Consider the following 23,990-nt stretch of genomic DNA (forward strand, 5'->3'; position numbering starts at 1 on the left):
ACACTTTCTTTTTATTTAAAAGTAGTGTATTCTCTTGTCTTTCCAACATTGAAATTACTAAAGGATTTAGCCTCTGTGTCACTGTATTTTCATACCTTAGTGAAAAAGACATCAACTACTTCTGAAAGTTCACAGACACTAATTAAATTAGATAGGAAAACGCTTGTTAGGTTTTGTATACATTTTTCTAGGGGTGCCATTAATTGTGAGCAACGTGTTTTCGTTAAAAAATATTTATTTGTTCTGAGATTTTCCTTTTTCTCAGAATAAATTAACTTTCCTTCAAGGGTGGATTTTTCCTCATTGTTTTCATTGTGAGAGTACAATAAATCACCAAAAGATTATATTTTTTATACCTGTTTTAGTCAACTTTACCAAAGGTGCCAATAATTCTGGAGGGTACTGTATCTATTTACCATTTTCATGATGCTAATCTACATGGCTTTTTAACTTGTAGCTATATGTACATATTAAGTGTTGCAAGATGACAAACACAAAACTTAATTAATGGTGAGAATTTATTATGTGAACTTATTTACAAGTGAAAGCGTATTAATTTTTTAGCACAGAGATGATACATATTACACCTTAAAAGGTGTAGCATGTCCAGACACATATAACAGTCAACATACATCTATCACTCAATGGTAAAGGAATCCAAAGAACAGGACAATGATTGCTTTAATGCTACCTTCAGGGCTGGAGATATGGGATTTGGGATACTGTTCCAGTTTTAACCATGAACAGTATAACAGTGTAATGGCATTCTTTTATGTATTAACTTTTAACCACATGCATGATTTTCTGAGCCTTCCAGTATTGCTAATTGTACATGGAGAGCCAAATTGAAGGAACATTCTATGCATGTTAATTATGGCACATTAATTATTGAAAGAACAATTATTGTTTTGCCTAAACATATTGTACAACCAATGATTAAAGAAAATGGCAAAAATTATTTTTTAAGTCTCCCAACCCTGATTCATAACAAACATGAATAGCAGCAGGTTTTCTTTTCATCTTCGTTTCTGTGGCGAGTCCTCTTCCTCACTATTGCCCAAAAGTGCTCATTTTCATGGCAATTAACGCCCAGGACACACCTTTTTATTTTTTTTTTGCCCAACATCAGGCATTTCATTCACAGGCAGTAAGGTGCACGCATCTAGTCTGGTACATTCACCCAGTCTTAGCATTGTGAGTTGGGGCTCTGCGCAAGAGCGCTCCCGCAGGCTGGGACAGGAAGTGCAGGAGAGAGCGTGCAGACCTTTCTTTGCAATGGAATGTTCCTGCAGAACTCAGAAGGGCGGGCCTTCACTCAGAGGGGAGAAATAAAAAGGAAGCCGGCAGCGCTACGGTACCCAGTGGAATTGTGAGAAATTTGCAAGTGTAAGCTCTCAGCAACGAGCTTACAAAGCACTGTGCGTCTACTTTCAGTAACATGGAAGCTACATCATGTGGGATTTCCACCTTGAGTTCCAAAAGCACAGATGTAGATTTTTGGAAGGAAAAAAAATAATCAAAACCAACAAAAAGTCTTTGTATGTGTGAGTGTGGTCCAAAGTGTAAAAGCACTGACAAGTTCAAGTCGGAGTCTGCTGGGAGTCTGTTGTCTAGCACCATTGGTTTTCTACAGGGTTGTGTGTTTGTTAGGGAAAAGTGTGCTTCAGTAGATGGTCAGGCTTAGTGAGCGGTTCATCTTCTTGCCGATGAGGCGTGAAGCTCGCCCCCCACCCTGTAGTGTGGAGCGCGTCAGGACTCGGTCTGTGGACAGAACCTTCTCTTCTGCAGCAGCTTTGGCCTGCTGGGCTTTCTTCAGCTCCCTGGAGGACAAAAAAAAAAAACAGAGAGACATGTCAGTTAGTCATTATTGTGGCATCTTTTAGCACTACATTATGCAATACTTCTCACAAGATAAGATGGATGAACCGCCTGGTTTAACTTTAACAAAACAAAAGCAAACAAGCAGTCAAACAGAGCAGTGTCATAAGAACTGAACCAATACATCTTGGCTTGGCCAAGGCTTGGACATCTAAGCCAATAGCAGACATAGGCTTAAAGGCTATAGAAATGGTAGTGATATGGTACTTACTTTTGCAGCAGTGCGTTCTTGAACTTCTCTGCGTTGAGCTCGATGCGCAGCTGGTCGGCACTCATCCGTGCTGCTGTGAGCAGAGCCGGGTGCCTGATCAGAGCCGAGGAGGACGGCCGGCGCGTGGGGTCGGGGTGGATCATCAGCTGAGGGGAAAATCAAAAATTAGAAGAGCTTTATCCCCCGAAAGAGGCCATTTAAATAAGCCCTTCAACATTCAAAAAGCAGTAACATCAGTACTCTACCAGTTGTACTATAGCTAACAAATGGCTATGATAATCAACACATTTTACATTTCATACATGCAACATGTAATAAAACTGATATATAATAACAACAATAATAACAATAATAACAACAATAAAATAATAAAAAATAATGATCAAATCAGAACTGGCTAGCAACCTACCCTGAGAAGGCTTAAGAACTCTTGTGAGAGCACTTGTGGGATGGGGGGCAGCTTGCCCTGCCGGATCGCGTGCCATTTGTCTCCATTGGTGGGCAGAGGGTCTGCTCCTGCAGCACTCAGCACAGTCAGAGCCAGGGCAAAAATATCTGCCTTTGTCAAGTTACTGTAGTCCTGCAATACAACCAAGGAATAAACCACATCAGTACTACTATCGTATAAACTAATCTTACAAGTCAAGAATTCAAGGTGCTGTGGACTTAGATACATGAATCTATGGAAGATTGCAGAGATGTGTGCCCCCCCCCCCCAAAAAAAAAGCAAACAAACAAAACCACACCTCTTGAAGCACCTCATTGGCTAGGAACCGACTGTCCCCCTCCTCAACCTGGGGATTGGTCATTTGGGTCACATGGCCTAGATCACCTAGAAAGCAAAAGACAAATATAAAAACAAATTACTTGAATATTTCCATAAAACTACATTAAAAGACAAATTTAATATTAAAAAGTATGAGATTGATACTGAAGAATCATGCCCCATCACAACACGCTTTATAACACCTGTACTACATTTTACACAGACTGTATAGATGTAACCTCTGCAACCTCTGTTGTCCCTCTGAATTTTATAAACAACAAATCTGCCCATATCATGCCCCAATGCCTGATGTTTTTGTGGTCACGACCACAGAACAAGTGTTTTAGCAAAATCATGCAAATTATAGCTCTACATTTGTTTGAAATATTAAGTTTTCCACTTTTGATAATTACCTATTTTATAGATCACGCTTGTTGTCGGACCATCTTCTTCGTCTTCACAATCATCCACAACAGTCTTACGAGAGATGAAGATGTTACCTAATTGAAGGAGAGAATACAATAATGAATTAATAAAACTTCAATTTTAAACTTCATATTTGCATTGCTTAAAACATACATACACCAAAAATAATTATCATGCTGTGAACACAGAATGTTATAAATTATAATTGCAGAATTTTAAACATGTGAACACGAGAATCTCTCAGGTGTGCTCTGCTTACTAGGCTTGATGTCCATGTGCACAAGTGCGGTCGAGTGGATGTACTTCAGGCCGCGAGAGACCTGCAGCAGCACCTCCTTCAGCCCCATTTCGGACAGGAAGCTCAGCTTGCGGGAATTCTCCGCGATGACATCCGAGAGTGTGCCGCCGTTGCAGTACTCGTTTTGGATGAGCATGTGGTCGTCCTCAGCCCAGGCGGAGTAATAGCGCACCACATGGGGGTGCTGCCCCAGGACTGCATGGGCATACACCTCTCGGAGTGCATTTTGCCTGAGAACGGGTAAACAAAACACAAAAACAATTACATTAACCATTATATACATATAACATATTCTGCTGACAACAAGCAAACAACTAAAATGTTATCAAATCCTCACAGACCAAAAGCAGATACGTCCCCCCACATCTTTACAGAAACAATTAGACACATAAGGGTCAACTTACTCGTCCACCGATCCTGCCAGGGGCTTCTTGGAACGCTTGATGGCGTAGATGCAACCATCAAGTCTTTTGACGCATTTGAACACGGACCCAAACTCCCCACAGCCAATCTTCTCCAGCTCATGAAATTCCGACATGTATCTTGACATCATGTTGCTCTCCATCATGGTGATTCTCTGTTAGATTAAGAGATATCCATGTCAGACTTTATTCACACTCTTTAGTTAAAAAGAAAAAAAAAAAGTAATGTTTTTTCCAAGTTCTCCCCCATGGAGTTTCAGTCTAGTTCCACTTTAAAAACATGCTTAACAGCAGGCTATTTAATTCATAAGTGTATATAACACAAAATAACAATAATCTGTCACAATTTACCTTTGATGGGGGAACAATTTCATCCTCAATTTCAGCATCACTTGCATCCATGTCTTCGCCACAGGAGCTAGAAATTAGCAGACATTACGTTATAACACACACTGAGCGTTAGGGGGCAGAATTAAGCAGTTGTCTGAGCACATGGTTAAGTGAAACTCGAACACGAGGGTTTGGCAACTTGCCAACAGGCGGCATTAGTCATACTTTAAAAAACGAACTTAACGAACCTTTTATAACCCATAACACAGGACAAAGTACAGTCCGATTCCACTAATGCAATTTGCATTCAAGTACTAATACAACTGCAACAATGTAACTTTTGAGCAATATCCAAAAAAAGAAAAAAGCTGTAATCATTTAATATACATACTCATTCCAATGTGAACGCTTCCTAGTGTTCCTCTGAAAGGTTGATGACTGGCCAAGGATGGAATCAGGTGTGAAGGGGTTGATGTTGACCAGGGGCGTCTGGTTTTTCCTGCCATCCAAACTTGATTTACTGGCTGAATCCACATCCCTGAAGAGAGCGACTCGCCTGCTACTTGATGCACTCGTCCTGGCTTTGCACAGCAAGCTCTACAGACATACATAACAAAAAAACATTTGTTATTTTAAGAATTTCAAACTACATCACACCGCCTCAGTAGTAGGGCTATAAACTTAACAAATAATCTTACATGTAGTGTCTGAGGTCAATCAAAATGCCTTTGATGTGACCATGCAACAGCAAACAATGACAAAAGCCATTACTGGGTTGGGCTCAACAGAAACCAGTAAGCTGACCCCATTAATCATTCAAAATATTGGCCTGGCAACGTCGCAGTCTTATGTAATTGGGAACTGCTTACAGAAACTGGGTCACCTGTGATTAAGTAATCATTCCGACCAACCGACCAAAATCAAAGGAACGTTTTGTTGATGACAATACAATAAAACATAAAAATGCTTTGTCCAATACATTTCATGATTTTAAACAAAAGTACACCAATAACGATCAATAGTGTTTTTCTTTGAGAGGAAAGAAAAGCAAGCTAACGTTTATGTCAAAGAGGTAACTTACTGCTAAACCTTTTCTTAATATTACCTGGTGTTGACTTAAATATCCATAAAACAAATAAACTCAAAGAAATCTAACCACTGAGTCAGTTACATTTGGTAACTTTAAATGGATCAACGTTAGCCTGGTTGTTAAAGGTCAACGTGGCGTTCAGCACAGTAAAAACATTCAGACAACTCACTATTAACGTCCCTGAATTAACGTTGGGTTAGCTATGCTAGCGATAAGCTAGTTGGTTACCCACCTTAGGCGTATGAGGCGTATCAAAAAGCCGAAGTTTCCGAAATGTTTTATGGGGAGGTGTATCGGGACAGTCTGGGATAGGTGAGCTGGAAGCCTCTCCGTCGTCGTGAACAAATGTCCTGTCTGGTGAACTATCGTAAGTCCGTGTCCCTTTCCTTGGAGAGGGCGAATTGTTCATGAAAATACTTTTCAAGTGAGAGGGGGACCCGAAGCCCTCCTCATCCCACGACTCGATGTCGTCGTCGTCCGCTGTCCGAGGGCTGCTGTTTGAATCATGTCTCTGTTCGGTAGTATTCCGTCGAAGTGGCAGTGGGGAATCCAATTCCGTAAAGCCCGATTCGGCTCCCGTGCTGTTATTTGCATCTTCTATGCAATCTTCCTCTCCGTCACTCGGAGAAAAGTTCAATTTTTGCCGAATAGGCCGCAGGCTGGGAGAAGTAACAACGTTGCCATGAACACCCTTTTCAAGTCTCCTACAACTGAAACTAATTTTCCCCTCCATGTCTCGCTCAAACAAGAGCGTATAGTCCTTGGAAAGAAACGGTTGTCCAAAAGCAGAGATGAAATAAATAAATTGAAGTCAAAAGAAAAACTGATGCTGACCAGAAACGTTGGCTAGCCGTCCATCTAGCTAGCTATCGAGGAGGGAGCAAAACATACCGAGCAATCCACGTTAGCAAATAATTTGGCTGGCCGAATCATAACATAAACCTAACGTTATCGCGAAGTCACCATGACAAAACTCTTCTGGATGAAGAAGTCCAACGTCTTTTAACGTTACCTCAATTGAGATTTCCTTGAAACAGATACAAGTCCATGTAAAATATCCGAAAGTCGTTTAAATCCAAAGACAAGCCCCTGCTTGAGTAAAGTTGACTTCACGATGCGAAGTGAATTGTTAGCTAGTAAGCTAACCAGTGTTGGTCAACGACAACCCCAGCAAATGGCTGCGGTGTAGTTTACCTCAAAGACTGCGAAATGTAAAAAGTCAGGTGCGATCCCCAAAACACCGTAAACTACATAAAATCAATCAAAACACGTCTAAAACGTTGATAAAACGTCAGAAAAATCTGGACGAAGACGTTGTAATGTTTACGAAATTACTTTGAATGAAAAACCACTCCTCCTTCTCTTCCAAGCATGGTCCTGAACCTTCCCGCGACCGTTGGTCAAATGATCAACCAATCGACCAATCAGAAAACGGCTTGGGAGTTTGAAAGACGGGCGGTGTTAAATTACAAACGTCATACATCCGCTTTCAGAAACCTACGTCAATTTGGCGCGAACTGTTTCAGAGATTGGCAAACTTTTGCCTGTTTCTAAGTTAAAAAGCCAGGGTTTAAAGTTGTGGTATTTAAATATTTTATGAAGGAAAATACTGCACTTAAACACATGCAACGTAATGCAAATACAATAAGCTATATGGTAAATTGTTACTGTAATGTACCTGTGAATACAGAAGATGTGATGTTCCGCAGCTTGTGAATCAGTTTATGTTGGTAATGGAGAGAAAGGGGCGGGGACTTTGACATTTGATTCCCTTTGATATGTAAGAAACTTGTCATTAGCTGCCCCGTTTCGATAGCTAAACCTAATCATGAAAAGACATACTTCATTAACTGCTGGGCCTGTTTTTCTTGTATTTTCGTTTTGCCCTTTTCTTCTGTGAAGTCTTTGATCTAGGCAAGCCATTATTATGTTATCTTGTAGGCCGTTGAATATTAAGGCCATTACTAGAATGACTTAATCTACCTCCTCAAAGTGCATAAGTGTAAAATTAATTTGTAAACAAATCCAAATTCATTAAATACGGAAATAAGAGATGTCAAATCTGGGGGGGGGGGGAGAAAAATTCCAAGGATTATTTCTACTATAAGACAGTAGATTTGTTTTTAATTTGTTGATAATAATCCATACATTCAACAGCAGTATTGAATAAATCTGTACAGCAGAAAACTCCAGTTTTAAAACATATGTACACTGCTCACACAAAAATATCTTAATTTTCAAATATGATCATTATAATCATGGTTCAGGGTCTAATGATTTTTGATTAGGTCATCCCAGACTCCAGGTCATAGTCTCTAAGGTTCATGTGTCTGGATGTCTGTTAGTCATCAAGTCCAGGCGTCTCCCCTTGCTGTATTCTTGAGGCAATTCGTATGGCTTCTTCCAGCGAAGGCTGATCACTAAGCTGTTAATTACAAAAAAGTGGAGCAAGAAAACCAAATCAGACACAAAAAAACAAACACATTTTCAAAATGATCTTATTCTTCACTTCCTTCCTAGTTCCTAAATGACATAACCTATGGCCTACTTACAGTGAATTTCACTAAAACTAGTGATTATGAAAAGCAAAGGGAAAAAGTTAAACTGTTACGGATGGTACTGCATCACTCCATCTGACTTGATTTAATGGCCACTCTAAAAGCTAATATGTGCCGGCCCCTTTGTGAAGAGGGGCCCTGTGGGGCTCCTTTGTTTTGCTGACGAGGTCATTGGAGTGACCTTATCAGCTTGCGAGTCCCTGAGTGGATTTATCGTCGTCAATCACAGGATGAACACAGTCTGGGGCTGGTTTATGTTTAGCATAACACTGAGAAATGAGGTGATCACTTTCCTCTGAAGGCATCACATGCAATGTTTAGCAAACAAACAGTGTTTTAACTTACACTAACAGCAAATTACCAAGGGAACTATACAAAAGTAGCATCACGTGTGAATAACAGATCTCTGGGCTTTTCCAAATGGTTAACAAACTTGGAATGTGTTGCAATTACTGCTCATTTAAATTCCCATTTTTACTATTTCTTTCTACAAGTATTACTCTTCATGATGACTATCAAAACCTAAAGCCAGGTCTGTTAACACCTACATTATTAATGCAGTGTTACACTAACTTAATCACAACCACAATCTCTAGAATGAACAAGATAATCAGTAAAAACTTTGCCCTTACGTAAACAAACACATGTATTGTATACAGTGCTGTCTGCAGCCTCCCTGTTTGTGTATGTGATACAAGCAGCCAAATAGATGATAAAGATCTGCCTTTTGGAGTAGAAGAAGGGGCATGTACTCTAAACAGGTTCACAGCACTAATGTAAACCAGGAAAAACCTGATTGTGTAAAAGTGTGCGCATGTGTGTTTGGGGCTGGGGTGGGGGGGTGTCTTTGATGCATGTTCCTTTAGGCCAGTGGTCGCCAACCCGTCAATCGCGATCGACCAGTAGATCTTTAGGACTTGCCCAGTAGATCCCAAGAATAACAGGACAATTAAAAACAGTCACCAAATTCCCACATGTTCGCCAACGTTTACAGGGCGTAGCCTACATTTCAGCGTGGGATAGGATAGCGCATGATTTATTCAAGACCTAGCCATCATAATACGAGAAATTCCTGCATACATTTACAGTGTCTAATAACGTTAATCTAATAATGGAGCAGCGTGAATGCGGGACCGGACGAACCAACTTCTGACTTGAACCGAACGTAACCCCATGCAGAGACACACACGCGCACAGCACCACTTTGCAGGTGCGCTCTCTCTTTCTCTCTCTCTCTCTCTCTCTCTCGCGCGCGCGCGCAACAGGACTTGTCACCGCTGAAGTCAAATGTTAGGTGCTTCTATATCAACTGCTAACTGACAGAAAATAAAAAAACAAAAGTTTAGCGATCAGGAATTTGTCCATTTGAAGAATGTAATCGATTGCGGACGTGCACAGACACGGAGTGCATTGTAGGCCTAGGCTTAGGTTACTTTCACTTTCTAGAGTACGCATTAATTACGTGAAAGATGCTTCATACCAAAACAGCGATCAAACATCAAATTTATCATGACGTATTGTCACAAACACTTACTCCAATTAGAAAATCAAAACCAAAATCATGTAAGTAAAGACTATGTTAAAGTGTTGTTATCTCATTGACGCCTGTATAAGGGGGTGGAGGATGTGATATTTTTGACCTGATACATTGCCTAAATAAAAGGCCTTAAATTGGAAGTATTTTAGCTTTGATTTTCTTTTGACGCTTCAAGGTAGATCTTGCCTTTCTTTAGGGCGAGGTTAGGGATCTTGGGCTCAAAAAGGTTGGTGACCACTGCTTTAGGCCATATCGCTCGGGTTTCTCCTCAGGTAATAAATAAAAAAGCTATTCTCAGCTGTGTAGAGTGCAGAGAGGTTATGTAGCCTGTGGGTGCTGTACCTGCACAGCGATGTGCGTGCCATTGGAGGTGGCCAGCAGTGTGACAGGGTGGGGAGTTCCCATCTGCTGATCCTGGTCCTGCATCAACTCTCCATCCTCTGTCTGAAACGCAGACAGGTCCGGAGTGACAATGGCCACCTACACACACACACACACAAACACAAACACGGAGAGAGTAGGACTGTGATGAACAATGACAGCACATTAATGACTAAATTTAAAGTAAAGTTTAAAAAAAAGTGACTGGCATTTATCAGATGCTTTTATCCAAAGCCACAAAGACCTGCAACGGTGGATTCGGGATTCAAACTGGGACCTACTGATTGTCATCTGGTAACAATACAACTGCTCTACCACATAGCACATTTTTATGTGGATCTAAAGCTTCTGGACAAACTTAGTAGTAAATACCTCCCAACTATAAGAAATTTTAATGTTAAATGGTTATTAACACATGAGATTCAGCGCTTTGTATACCTCCAAACTATAAGAAATTTTATTGTTAAATGGTTATTAACACATGAGCTTCAGCATCCCATACCTGTCCTTCAGTGCCATCTGCGGTCACCATGGTAACAGAATGCGTCCCTCCGGAGGCCAACATTGCCTCATGGGCTGGGATGGTTATAGTCGTCCCCTCTTGTGTTACCATGGTTATTGTGCCACCCATGGCTTGCATGTCAGCCTGAGAGAGACTGACCTAAGAAAGTGAAGAAAAACACAAAACTGTTCATTACTATCCGACAGTTCATTTAGTAAATAGAAAGTGTTGCAAAGCTATAAGAAGTGTTTTGCAAAGAGCCAGTTCACAGCAATGCCTCACGATTCTCCTTGAATAGTGGTCATAATGTAAGCCTTGCAAACCAGGTTTTTGAGTAGTACAGTTTACAACAAACATATTAAACTTTTATGTGAATTTTCTATTGTATTTATACTGCCTATGTATGTATTTTATATTGCCTATGTATGGTCTTTGTATAATGTATGTGGACCTTGCTTGTGAGCCACAAATGATCATAGCAAAATGCTTTGCATGCGTCAGCATACTCGGCCGAAACAGCTGATTTTGACTTTGACAATGAGTCATAGGGTGTAGTCCAGAATTGCTCACCTGGTGTGTTCCGTCTTGCGTGATAAGGGCCACATGTTGCTGCTCTATGAGCTCAGCTGTTCCTGTGGCAACCTGCTCAGACCCTGAGTCATCCTCTACCACCGTGGGTGTGAAGGTGATGCTGGGATCATCCATGGCCTCTAAGTATGACAAAACAAATCCAAGTGTCAGCTGACTTGTTAGCAGCCAAATGGGATTTAACCAAGGGCCTAGGATATATGTTTTACATTAAGGCACTGTTACTGGGAATTTACACAGCAAGCAAGACGTAAATGAATCAATTAACACTGCCTTCAATTTTAATGTGACGCAACAACGTGTTTAACAAGGAGTTTAATGTGTGCAAACAATCTAAATATAGACGCAAAGCGTAAAAAAATACACTCTGGTTGGACAGAATACACGCTACTGGTCTGAATTGCTACATAGTTATGGTGTAAACTGTCCTTTCAGCAACTTCTTGAGCAATGTCGCTGAGCCACAACATAACCGGAATGTGTTCTGACTGGATGATCATGATTATTTGCCTACTGACAATTAATCATTCAAAATTGATGGCATATATCAAAGGGAATAGGATAATATTCAGCATCCTTTTTTTCTTTGGAGTGCTTTAGTAGGCAAATAATCATTAGACCACATGGAACCGGTAATGTGTTTGCCCAGTAACATTGCTCTAAGGGCTAGTCCACACGTACGAAACCGATCTTTTTTTCCTCCGTCTTCCCTGAAACCGCATCAAGAATATTTGCGTCCAAACGGATCCATCTCAACACGACTCAACACGTTACTTCATACCCCATGCCTATAGGTGGCACTGTTTCTTTACAGAAATTGACCAAAACTTGCACTTTACAAACAGACAGAATAGGCTACGACCAAATGGCTAGTGCAAGGAAACCAGAATTGTTTGTGTGGACTGATGTTGAACTGTAAAACTAATAAACTTTATTTTACGGTTTGTGAAGGGTGCAGTCCCGTCCTTTATTTGGCTAATGCAGGTAGGCCTACTAATTACCTTTACTTTCTTTGGTTGTAGGATAGTCCGTGATTCACATTAGTTTGGCTATCACCGCAATTAGGCTACTAAACGCAAGGCTTACCCAAGTTCTGGGCTATTCTGTCGCCACATTTATACTATTGCTATAAAACCTTCGTTAGTAACAGTCAATACTTTTGCCTGCATCAAATCGCGCATTCGCATTCAGTGTGCTACCATCGGCTTAACGTGAGTTCTAAGCGTCTTTGTATATCTGATTTCACTCGACTGTGAATACATATGTTGTAAGACATGTAAAATAAATGAATGACACTGGCACTACGCACAAATTAATGTAGCCTAAACTTACACCGCACTTTCCTAATAACTTAAGTTCTCTCGCGTCACTGCAGTAGAATGCATAAAAAAACACCGGGAAAAACAGTGTTCAGTCCATAAGCTATCGGCGCTGCGCAGCACCAGTTGTGATATTTATCTTACGGAGTGTAATCTAGGTAATGTCATGTATGAAAACTAGTATTGTTAGGCAATACTATAAGTGCAAGTCCAGGGCAGCTGAGGTGTGGCAATGACATAATCGATACGCAAGCAGGATGTGCGGTTTCGCTGTCTAAACGAATTCAAACGGGCTACGGTTTCAGATTTCTCCACTCTGGGACCGGGTTTCACAAAAGTGCGGTTTCGGGCAGTGCGTTTACAGGATTCGTTTGGACGCTCGGCCAAGACGAAGCAAAACCTCTGCGTTTAACCTAAAAAGCGTCTCCGTGTGGACGGGCCCTAAAAGTCATCCTGTGCATCACCAATATGAATCCATATGCCTCTGAGGTAACATCACTGGCACATGACATCAGCATTACAACCAAAGAGATTTAGAGGTGTCTGTGTGCGTGTCAAACCTGTGGGCTGCTCGAAGTAGGCCTCCTGCTCCTCCTCAATGGGCTCTGTGTCATTGTGTGCCGTTCGTTTGTGCATGGCCAGCGTGGAGATCTGCTTGTATGTCTTCCCACAGTGGTTGCAGTTGTATGGTTTGCATGGAGTGTGGACCACATGGTGTTTGTACAGGCTGGAGTACTCAGTGAAGCGCTTATCACAGCCAGGTACTGTGCATACATATGGCTTCTCTCCTGTGACAGTGCAAGGGAAGAATGAAACATTTTAGTACAATGTTTAGCTCAATGTTTTAGGGTGAGAAAATGAGTATTCTGTGTTGTGCTAGTCTATTAATTAATTATAGACGTCACAGCCTTCTGTTCTGCATCCACTACTTAAAAAAAGAAAAAGAAAAGAGGCCCTCAAAAAAAAAACAAGTGTGTACCTGTGTGGATCCTCATGTGATTTTTGTAGTTGGTGGCACTGGCGAAGGCCCTACCACAGCTGGGCTCTGAGCAGTAGTAAGGCCTTTCCCCCGTGTGTGTGCGGATGTGCACCTTACGAATGTTGGAAGTGGTGAAAGAGCGGCCGCAGCCTTCAAACGGGCACTTGAACGGCTTCTCGCCTATGGAAAGCAGGAGGAAACATTTCATTAACGTGACTGAATCTGCCCGCTACCTAAACACTCAAGATCAAGACCACTCTATACATATTGGAGACGGACACTATCAACTGGTTGGACAGTTGGACCATTTTTTTTATCAAGTTCTTTGATTCTGCACCTGAAGATTTTTAGGTTTATGATTTCAAACATTTTCAGTCAAACAGAGACTAATCCCGCTAAGCTATTTTTAAATGAAAAGGCATACAGAGAGTATACAATCTTGAATAGAAATAAATATGCCAAAACGTTCCGAGATTTGTCAGAGTAGTTAACATTAAGTCTAAAAACCTACTGTGTGTCGAAGACATGGCAGGACAAGAGTACCTGTATGTGTCCGTGTGTGCTTCTGCAGGTCTCCTGATGTTTTGAAGGACTTATGACAATTGGTTTCCAGGCAGCGGTATGGCTTTTCGCCTGTGTGTGTTCTGATGTGACTTTTGAGCCCATACCCTGGAAAACGTCACAGAGGTAAGCAGGTGTGAGTGACACACTTACAATCACATGAAACTGGGCACAATTGCTAATAAAAACTACAAACAACAATGACGACAAATCCACTTCACCTGTTGCAAATTTCTTTCCACATCCCATATGTTCACACAAATACGGCTTATCCCCTGTGTGTGATCGCTCATGTACCTGTGAGACACACACACACACACACACACACACACACACACAGATTTCAATATTAAATAAAGTAGTCTGACAGATGAATTCTTGTGTCCAGACTAGAGTGTCCATTGACATGGGCTTTACGGGGACTCTGACCTTGAGGTGGTGTGCTGTGGTGTAGAGCTTGCCGCAGCCTTCGTGCTCACAGCGGAATGTCTTCTCTCCCACATGCTGCACCCGGGTGACTCGGGAGTCCTGGCCCTGCAGCACAATCTAAGAGCCAGCAGGTGATCATTAACAACTGCTGTTCCTGCCTGAATATAATAAAGGTGCTTGTCCCTTATTCACAAAAAATCCAAACTTTTTCCAAACTGACTTCCTAAGAATGCTGTTTTTTTTTATATAGTTTTGAAAAAAGAAGTTGTGGGGGTTTTGACCTTTGGTGTATGCATTTCTATGAGCAAAATATCCATACTTTTCTATGTATTTTATCCATTCCCAAGGGGTGCCCCATTGAGTTTGGTTTCTTCATGTTAGAAAGGAGTTTATCCATGCCACTGTATCAGTATTGAGTTTGGTTTCTTCATGTTAGAAAGGAGTTTATCCATGCCACTGTATCAGTATTGTTACATTTTGATGTGGAGAAAAGCAGTACTAACACCAAAGCCGAATAGGGAAGGGGGTGGGGAGGGCTGGGGGATGAGTAACGTAGTGTCCTAACTGGACGTGATGCAAGCGAACATTAGCGATAAAACCCGTTAAAATACATTGTTTCCTTTTGGAGTGTCCTGACTGCAAGCGACGCGAGCAGCGCCATGACACGTGACGAGAGAACTTTTGTCGGACGCCCCGTTTCTATTCTGTTTCTGTCGCTCGCGTTGCTCTGCTATTTTAAATGACAAATATGACGCAATAGAAGGGCATATTTAACGGATTCAGTGTAGACAGATAGCACCGAATGCTACAAGACAGTCGCTCGCTCGGATCCGGTTAGGACACTATGTAAGAAGTAAGAACAGGCAGGGGAGAGGTACCATACCTGCATGTGGACACCATTATCACTGTCTCCTCTACCCAGCAGTCCTGTGCCACAGTCGGAGCCCTCTACCTTTAATATGGATAAACAAAACACACACACGCACACACACACAGAGTGAAATACAGAAGTGTCAACCTTCACCACAATTGAACAGCGATCTAGAATCTTTGCTTCATACTACATACTTCATATACTCTGCACTACAATGGTACTGTTACCACACTGCACATAGCTGTACATATCTGTCTATACAGTTCATACTGAATATCCATATTTATTCTGCTCTTATAAGGTTACTGCTAATACACTGCACATATTTATATTTAATGTATATCATTGTAAACCATCTTCTGTAAACCAACTGTATACTACTGTCTCCATGGCACTATTTATCTGTCTATGCACCACCTGTCTAAACTTTGTATATCACATTGCATTTTTCTGCTTTTTTGTACTTCTGGTTAGACGCAAACTGCATTTTGTTTTGCAATTTAGTTGAATCTAAATTCCAATTTGAAAAGGGAATGGACTGTATCTGTATAGCCATATTACCAATGACAATATTAAAAAAAACACATGCGATCCACCATATATCAGGACTATGGATGGGGTGGGGACCCTATGATGCACCTTAGCAGAATACTGCTCCAGCACACTGATCGTCTCAGCATCTATGGCGCCCTCTGCTTGCAGGTCTGCTACAGTGCCGTCAGCCTGGATGGCCAGGATGGTGTTGGACTGGGGCATGTGGACAGTGTGCTGAATATAGGCCGTGGTGCCGTCCTCTAGTTGAACCGCCTGCAACCCGCTCTGCTCATACGTCTCTGAATACACATACAGACAACACTCATCCAATCATTTTTTTGTAACCGAATAATTATCTTATCTTACCTACACACAACTTACTGTAAGCTGTGAGTGAGAAGCATTAAATATATGATGAGACAGAAGAGAAGTAGAGGGAAATAACAGAGTTGAGATAAATACAATAAGAGTAGTCTGAGAGTACATAAGACATGTTTACCTTTGGGTGCATGGATGTAGGCTGTTGTGCCATCCTCAAGCTGTACCGCCTGACCATCCTCTAGTCGCAAGCCTTCACCACCTACAATTTGTAGCATACTATTAAGCTAATTCAAGTCACATGTTTAAAAAGAAACACACACTAAATACCAATAGGTCTTCTGATATCCATTAGGATTTTACTTGTCTCTCACAATCAGAGTACAAAGCTTGAATTAGTAAAACCAAAATACAGGCCACAAGTACCTGACTTAGGCATGGATAAGTGATGAACATACGCAGCCGAGCCATCCTCAAGCTGAATCACCTGCCCTTCCATCAGCTTGCTGTCTGAGAGAACTGTGAGAGCAAAAGAGTTGGTAAAGTTACTCAGCCTGTACCTATGGACACAAACCAAATCCATACAGTGTGAATAACGTGTGAAGGGTTGGCTGTACCTTTCGGATTGTGTTGTATGTACGCTGTGGACCCATCAACCAGTGTCACCGCCTGCAGGCTAACTGTATCCAGGTTCTCAATGTGATCGCCATCTGTAACACAGAATGCTTATGTGTCCATGCACTGTCTTGCACATCCCATTACGCACTACAACTGTAGACCTTCTGAAATACAACTGTTACTTCTGCTGATACTTGATGTTAGGTTAGATTTATATAAGCAAACAGTCAAGTCGAATTCCCACAATCTAAGTTGGAACCCTCAACTTGTCTCTTTTGGAAAGAATGTGGTAGGGTATACAGAGTAACCCATCTATGTCTGATCACATGATAAAAAAAACAAGGTGACAGGACAATGTGATATTGAAATGTTCTGTTTTGTTAGTAGCATCAATAGGTTGTCATAGGCTTCAGGCTTTTGAGGCCTTACCTGCCACTGTCACAGCCTCTGTTAGACAGAGGGTAACCTGCTGGGAATCCCCATCTACACTTTGGAACTCCATGGCCTGAGAATCCCTGTTCACTTGGGCCAAGAGCATCATCTGTCTGTCACAAACAAACATACAACAAGAGCTACAGTTAGAGTATAAAAAAAACACCCAGACTCATAGAAATTACTCCATTGAGATATTTTAATTCATCATGGGGCACTAAACCTTTGAGTGTGCGGAGTACTTTTAGAGGAGACATAGACATCACTTCCATTTGAATGAAAAAGTAATGCACCTTCTAGATGTTTTGGATCATATTTAGAATTTCACAAACGCATATTTAGCAGTGAATATTGTATGGCAAATGTCTTAAGACTGTTTAATAAGGGGTTTTGTTTAGTTGAATATCAAAGTGGCTAGAGACAAAACTGGTTCATGTCTGTGACAGAGGAACCCAGACATGTTTTGAGTGAACCTCTTCTACCAGCATCTCGTGCACATACCGGCCAGGTTGACAACAGTAATCATGACAGCGCGTTTCACTCTCAAGGATAAAGACAAAATGAAACGTCATTCGGAAAATGATGACTAATAATGACAGTCTGAAGGGTGCTAATGTGTGCAGGTTGTATACCTGCTATCACCAAATCGGATCACATACATTTGTAGTTGACTTCAAAGTTTGCATTATTGATACGATTAAGATCTGGTCTAGATTCAATGCAGCTTGCTAAAAATGTCCAGTTTATGAAACAGTACGCTTCCTAGGATAGTCCTTGGTTCTCAACAAATAGTAATATTAAGCCTAATGCTAGCAAACCTATTAGACATTGTGCATGAAATACAACCTGATAGCATAATTTGCATCACGCATCTCAAAACTTCAGTAGGACACGGCCTTATGTTGATATTTTATAGTGGCCATGTCTAACGTTAGCGCTTTGCTTATGTAATACTTTCCCAGGGAAATACCTAGCTTGACATGCTAACTGCCAAATGCAGTATCTGCTACCGTTGCCCTAATTGATGTAAAGCTAGCATTAGCTAACTCGTTAGCCTCAGACACAATCCCTGAGCATGGCTTTTACGCGGAAATTGGCTACTGCTTTTTCGGCTTCAAATCTGAAATTGCTGCAAACAATACCACTGACTCAGATCACCTCGCGCCAACTAATTACTCGAGAGTGCGCCTAAGTTAAAATGTAACATTACAAAGCTATCATGAGCTAACATGAATCAAATGGTATAGAAGAGAAACAACGCATCAGAACGCAACGTTGTTATATGTTGCAAGCAACATGAACGCTGCTGTCCAATAGCCAATAATAAATAAAACATTTAACTTTCGCATCATTTAAGCATCGTTTTATTTGTTAGCAGTCCTATTAAGTATCCCATGCCATTCCCCATAGTTGGATTTCTTGCTAGGAGATGGCTGAGGAAATAAGGCACACTGGGTAAAAACACATTTATATACTAACCTCCGAAATTTTCCAACAATCCCTTCGTTCGACCACCATGCATCAGGGCAGGAAACGTTAGCTGTTGATTTGTGCCCTGGAACATGTATGAAAACGTCCTCCCTCGCAACATAAGTGCTAGCCCTTCAAAGTCGATATTTCATTGGCTTTGCAAGTCCCAGACACCTCTGTGGTGTATTGTGATTTGTCCACTGTAATGTCAATGCAAAGACAGGCTCCGTCATCCTGGTTCAGGGGCACCGCTTAGGCGCCATTCTGGTCTTCGAGGTGTTTTGTCTGACGATTAAAACTGTAGTTATACATTATAGATCTCCATTTTGTTGTTTTTCACGGCTCCGAATGCCCATCTAACGTACATACGTACGCCAGTAATTAAATCGTTGTCGTATAACAGCAGTGTAATGTTTAGTTGGCTAGACAAACAACAAAAGTTGCCCATGCTTCTGGGAAGTGCTCGTCAGCCATTTTGTGAGGCAGTTCAAGAAATGTGGAGCTAGGTTGTATGGGCAATGCAGTATTCAGAGAACCATGTCCTGAGGGAGCATTATCGATTTGAGCAAAAACTTCTTTTAACTGGGTCCAAAACCTCGTTAACTTATCAGTATTTTAAAACGTGTATACTGTTCATATTATTATGGTGAACTTCTGAACTGACTTCTGTCCATATTCTACAAGGCTGCTGTTAAGGACCTTTCTCAAGATTAAATGTTGTATTACTGCGCACACGGGCTATAGTTAAATTGGCCTTTATTCAGTTCATTTATAGTTCATTTAGGCATACTGGGGAAATGAAGGTGACATTATTCATGTCTGTTTCAGATCTGTGCTTATATTTAGGGCTACGTTTGTGTGGCATGTGAGCTTGTAAATTACATGAGGTTTGACAATGAAAAATCTTGAAACTACCACACAGAGCTCTTTTGAGTCGTTTACGGAGAAAAAAAATGAAATAAAATAATTATAAATAAAACGAACCAGACGGATCTTTACTGTTGAGTCTACTGGAAGATTTGTTGTGGTTCATCTACAGATGTGAAATGGGGACCATTTGGGGAGGGGTTAGACCGCACAAGATGTTCTCCAAGGTATAAACATAGGGTGTTTTCCGAACGAAAAAATATTTGTTGGACTTCTTACTTCATAATTCATATGGATACTTGAAGTCTTTATTGGAACCAGCAGTAACGATAAACCTCCGATTTTGACAGTGTTTACATTCATTTCTACTATTCGCGCCATTTCACAGCACACTGAAGAACAATGGACGTCTGTTTTGAAACAGTTTGTTCGCAATGATCTATGGGAAATGTAGTTACAAAACTCTCAAATTTGAAAGAAAGTATATTGTTCCCACTTCATTTCCCCAAATGCACCATTTTTAAAATGCTCCCATCGAAGGTTCTCATTGGTTACTTAAATGTCTGAATGAACGTTTGAATACCATATATGGTATTTGGGACCTACGTTAGCGCTACTATTATGTTAATGATATTATAATGTCCAGCTGTATTCAGTAGTAGTTGTAAGGCATGCGCGGTGTCTCGACCAGAAAATAGAGAAGATTAAAAGTTATTTCTTTGGTAAGTACACTTGTTGTTATCTTTTTTTGTTGTGACCTAAGTCTGGAGTAGTTGTCAGAGAACGTTGAATGTAGTGGTGAGAGGGGATGGTATGTCGTTGTATAATGTTATGTCAGTTAGAAAACTGGAAGCATGTCGGCAAGGTGGCAAATGTGCACAACAATGGGAGAACGTGCAGATCGTGGCACAATTGCAGAAGCTACTTTTAAGTGTCATTTGGGAGGGACGTTTTGACGAATTTTGCTACAGTGTTTGTCAATCGTTGATAACCGTTTGAAATTGTCATGTTTAAGTCTTCGTTTGAAAAGTTGCGACGGCTTGTAACATTACACTGGGAATGCATCTCCCCGCTTTTTTTGTTAGCAGACAATCTTAAGGCAGCCCCTTTGCTTTGACTCGCATCATGAATGGATTCCATACAGAATTCCGGAGTTAGCAATTCGCCAACTATCACTTTTACGCTCTTTCTGTCGACTTATATGTCTTGTATGTAATTGTTTGATGACGTACTGGCCATTTCGATGTTTGTTGCATGTCGTATGGTGAAAACGTCAACTTTTGGCGCTAGCTTCCTTTGCTAATCTTGTATTGGATGGCGGTTAGCTGGGTGGATGTGGATGTGGAAGTGTCCAGTCATTACTTTGAAATGTAAAATGATTCTCAGGTTATTCTAAAATCCTCAATAATCTGATTGCAATCGTACCCATTGTGACTTGCTGCCGTGTTGAGATGCATTTAAAAATGTTGTACCGTCAGGTCCATAATAGTCCAGAAAGCGACGTTTTCCTAGTGGCTGCCCTCATCTGAACAGGGAAATTGCTTAGTGTGACTGATGTTAAAATGTGTCATCTCATTACAGGGCTATTTCATCGTCATCATTTCAAGACTGCTTTAAGATGTTTGGGTTTTACAAGACCAAGATATATCGCAGCAATGAGGGCTGTTGTATATGCAAAACAAAGTCATCCAGCTCAAGATTCACAGATAGTAGCAGATATGAGGAGACATTCAGACTCTGCTTTGGGTAAGAATAATCATAACATTTTGTAAAAAAAACAAAACAAATATATATGTAAAATGTTGTATTATGTAAAAGCGTGTTGCAGGGTTAAACAAAGGTTATTATTTTTGTAGACTATCAGAAGACCGTGTGGGAGATATCTGCAATGCGTGTGTCCTGTTAGTAAAAAGATGGAAAAAGCTGCCTCATGGATCAAAGAAGAATTGGAAGCATGTAAGCTTGATGAGTTTTCTTACTATAGAATCTTATTCAAACATTTGTTTTTATTTATTTATTTTTTTAGACATTTCAAATACAGACTCTATGTTAACTTGTATGTATGTATGTATGTAATGTACAGGTTGTGGATGCAAGAGCAGGCCCTGGGTACAAGCCACCCAAGCCCAAGAAGATCAAGAGTTCTGAAGGAAAGTCTAAAGCCAGACTGAAGAGGCTTCACCAGCTTGGCAGACAGAGTGAGTAACTGGCCTGCAATTGGTAAACTATGTGATGAGCAGATCAGTCTGTGAACTGTAGCTGTAGGTGCTATAGGTACAGCTAATATGAAGTGTTCCTCATAAAGTTAGTTTTTGATTTGTCCCTCACAGACTCCGATGCTCACAGCACGTGCAGTACCTCGCCGTCTCAGTCACCAAGTTACAGTAACCATTCAGACGACGGGTCAGACGTGGAGTCAAAACACAGACGCACTGCTCCTTCCATGTTCTCCTTCCTGGACCTCTCATATTGGAAAAGGTAATGGAAGAATCTCCACCTCTTTAGTCTGGAGATATAGCGTCTGGCTTTAATTCAAATCACTTTATTTATTCCTTAAGGTCACACACAGCAATAAATAAATAAATAAATAAATAAATAAAGGACATACACAAGCATTGCTGTTAGGCAAAGCCTGAACACTGTTTTAAAGTGCATTGAAAAGTCTTTGGGGCCAGTAGCCTTACTTTTTGTTAGTTATGAGTAGAGACTAGACAGAAATTTTAGTTTTGTTTTTCCTTCCTCTCTTGCAGGCAGAAGGTATGCTGTGGTATTGTATACAAGGGCCGTTTTGGTGAGGTCATGATCGACCCCCGTCTCTTCAAGCCCTGTTGCCGCTCCAGACAGCAGAAAACATTTGCTCCAGAGCTCGAAGACGGTGTAGCTGAGGCGTACTCACCAGTCGGGGACATCAGAGACGTGCCGTCCTCTACGCTTGGGGAGGACCAGAAGGAGACTCGGTGATCCACCTTGCGATTGTCTCCTGCGGTGCCTCTAGTTTTGTCTCCAGTGGAAGACTTCCCCACCTGTGAGGCACACTATATTTTGTGGACTTCAAAGCCTTTAGTTTCCTACAGTGGAATTGTTTTTGTAATAAATGCCATATTTTTTTGATATTTTTTTTTTCTTAAGAAAGCAAAAACTAAAAAAAAAAAGTTGGGCATTAGCAACTATTTATAGGAATAGTTTTCCTGATCTACCCACAAAAGGGAATTATCTATTTCATTTGGACTGTAAAGAGTCTTTATACTGTACTTAAAATGTAAGCCAGATAATTGGTTGTCTTCTGTAGTTTTTGTCTTTGTGTGTGTTAAAGCACAGAACAAAGCACATTTTTTTCTATTGAATTTATAGACTGTAAGCCTAATTTTCCTGCGCAGCTATAGGGCATATATTCTCAAGGGATTGTTTCTTATTTCATTTGTGTACATTGTAAAATTGCCAGGTCTCAGGGTGGTTGTATCAGTACATGATCTCCCAAGCATATGCAGCATGTAGAAATAAAATACAATCATGTGTCATCCATGTGTTGGAGACCATGTTGTAAAACGGTGTACGTGGTATTGCAGGATTGTGTAATGATGGGCTATTTTAAAGCAGCATTTTGACTCTAATGAGTATATTTTTATGTTCCGTTTCTGTCAGAATTGATTTTTTTCCCTATTATCGTTATTATTTATCATGTTTTTAAATGGTGTATATCACTGACCAAATGGCATCAACTCTTAAAATATTTTTTTAAAATATGAATAATGATTTGCTGACATTAATTTATCGTTCATGTGTAGAAGCTCAGGGGGTTCATATTGTGAACTCAACGTATAAAGGATTTGAAAACATAAATGTAAAGCTTAGCAAAGACTTCATGACACTGCCTTCAACTCAGACCCACAGTTAGACCTCTGCTTGTTCCTCAGGATTTTGTTATTTATGCAGACCTGTTGAATGTGTGTATGATCCTTTGTCCTGTCACAGTTACTGCAAATGCAGATGTAGTCGCGGTCTTTTTGTAGACCTAAGGAGCTGAACACTGCTCCACCAGAATAAAGATGTACTCACCATAACACTAAAAGTCCTTTGGTAGGTGTTTGTAAGATGGTTTATGAAATAAGAATAAATAAAATGCTGAAATGATGGCTTGTGTTAATACACATCCCACCCATAGTTGCGAAATTCAAAATTGAATGCCATTCAAGCATTCGCCAGTCCTACATTTAAAGAAACGTATAGTTTAGAAGGTCACTACTCTATATTTGTTCTCCAGTGTTGAGTCTCCACATGTAATTTATTATTTATTTTTCAAAATATTTTGTACATACCTGATGCTGTCCATTACCTCTTCCTATAGTGCACTTTTGTGAATCTTTGAATGACCAATGTTCAAGCAGATACTATTTTTTATACCTTAACTATACCTTTGTATTGTAATAAACGGAACTATTTGCATCTTATCTTAAGTGTTTTTTATTGTGTGATTATCCATCTTTAAGGGGTGTACTTATTTTATACAGTCTATGACAGTAGCATATTCTTTTTTTCAAATTGTTAATTGACAATTCACAATACAATACCAGTCTCATCATCAGTAGGCTATAGCCTACTTCAA

At 40.6% G+C, this 23,990-nt stretch overlaps 3 protein-coding genes across 3 annotated transcripts; 1 reads left to right on the top strand and 2 right to left on the bottom strand.

Annotated features, from left to right (window-relative positions):
- Positions 1 to 500: 500 nt before the first annotated feature.
- On the bottom strand, positions 501 to 6,824 carry wee1 (WEE1 G2 checkpoint kinase). The gene is made up of 10 exons (XM_076271482.1): positions 5,654 to 6,824; positions 4,723 to 4,928; positions 4,353 to 4,419; positions 3,984 to 4,156; positions 3,541 to 3,809; positions 3,269 to 3,355; positions 2,836 to 2,921; positions 2,499 to 2,669; positions 2,090 to 2,235; positions 501 to 1,820 (listed from the first exon to the last, which is right to left on the bottom strand). The coding sequence occupies exons 1-10, from the start codon at positions 6,152 to 6,154 to the stop codon at positions 1,664 to 1,666; spliced, it is 1,863 nt and encodes a 620-aa protein (XP_076127597.1). The 5' UTR covers positions 6,155 to 6,824; the 3' UTR covers positions 501 to 1,663.
- A 701-nt stretch (positions 6,825 to 7,525) lies between these two features.
- znf143b (zinc finger protein 143b) lies at positions 7,526 to 19,017 on the bottom strand. Its single transcript, XM_076271483.1, has 16 exons — positions 18,530 to 19,017; positions 17,048 to 17,163; positions 16,618 to 16,710; positions 16,427 to 16,519; positions 16,182 to 16,262; positions 15,788 to 15,981; positions 15,158 to 15,226; positions 14,275 to 14,391; positions 14,067 to 14,142; positions 13,828 to 13,953; positions 13,285 to 13,464; positions 12,866 to 13,093; positions 10,970 to 11,109; positions 10,400 to 10,558; positions 9,859 to 9,996; positions 7,526 to 7,846 (listed from the first exon to the last, which is right to left on the bottom strand). The coding sequence occupies exons 2-16, from the start codon at positions 17,157 to 17,159 to the stop codon at positions 7,763 to 7,765; spliced, it is 1,890 nt and encodes a 629-aa protein (XP_076127598.1). The 5' UTR covers positions 17,160 to 17,163; positions 18,530 to 19,017; the 3' UTR covers positions 7,526 to 7,762.
- A 1,005-nt stretch (positions 19,018 to 20,022) lies between these two features.
- Positions 20,023 to 23,835, top strand: sinhcafl (SIN3-HDAC complex associated factor, like). Its single transcript, XM_076271484.1, has 6 exons — positions 20,023 to 20,109; positions 20,969 to 21,133; positions 21,244 to 21,343; positions 21,471 to 21,585; positions 21,718 to 21,865; positions 22,138 to 23,835. The coding sequence occupies exons 2-6, from the start codon at positions 21,006 to 21,008 to the stop codon at positions 22,346 to 22,348; spliced, it is 702 nt and encodes a 233-aa protein (XP_076127599.1). The 5' UTR covers positions 20,023 to 20,109; positions 20,969 to 21,005; the 3' UTR covers positions 22,349 to 23,835.
- The last annotated feature ends 155 nt before the right edge of the window (positions 23,836 to 23,990 follow it).

Source organism: Alosa pseudoharengus, unplaced genomic scaffold (genome assembly GCF_046254945.1).
Source record: "Alosa pseudoharengus isolate Yale_2024_CS ecotype anadromous, Long Island Sound unplaced genomic scaffold, YU_APseudo_1.1 YU_APseudo_1.1_scf_10, whole genome shotgun sequence".
Classification (NCBI taxonomy): Eukaryota; Metazoa; Chordata; class Actinopteri; order Clupeiformes; family Clupeidae; genus Alosa; species Alosa pseudoharengus.

Bases quoted from the DNA above. Each gene is read 5' to 3' on its own strand.
- sinhcafl (XM_076271484.1), top strand. From the start codon at position 21,006: ATGTTTGGGTTTTACAAGACCAAGATATATCGCAGCAATGAGGGCTGT. The intron at 21,134-21,243 runs GTAAGAATAATC...TTATTTTTGTAG, and splicing joins ACATTCAGACTCTGCTTTGG to ACTATCAGAAGACCGTGTGG. The intron at 21,586-21,717 runs GTGAGTAACTGG...TGTCCCTCACAG, and splicing joins TCACCAGCTTGGCAGACAGA to ACTCCGATGCTCACAGCACG.
- znf143b (XM_076271483.1), bottom strand. From the start codon at position 17,159: ATGATGCTCTTGGCCCAAGTGAACAGGGATTCTCAGGCCATGGAGTTC. The intron at 16,263-16,426 runs GTACTTGTGGCC...TACAAATTGTAG, and splicing joins CTTATCCATGCCTAAGTCAG to GTGGTGAAGGCTTGCGACTA. The intron at 14,392-15,157 runs GTATGGTACCTC...GCTGGCTCTTAG, and splicing joins ATAATGGTGTCCACATGCAG to ATTGTGCTGCAGGGCCAGGA.
- wee1 (XM_076271482.1), bottom strand. From the start codon at position 6,154: ATGGAGGGGAAAATTAGTTTCAGTTGTAGGAGACTTGAAAAGGGTGTT. The intron at 4,157-4,352 runs GTAAATTGTGAC...TTAATCTAACAG, and splicing joins AAATTGTTCCCCCATCAAAG to AGAATCACCATGATGGAGAG. The intron at 1,821-2,089 runs GTAAGTACCATA...TTTGTCCTCCAG, and splicing joins AAGAACGCACTGCTGCAAAA to GGAGCTGAAGAAAGCCCAGC.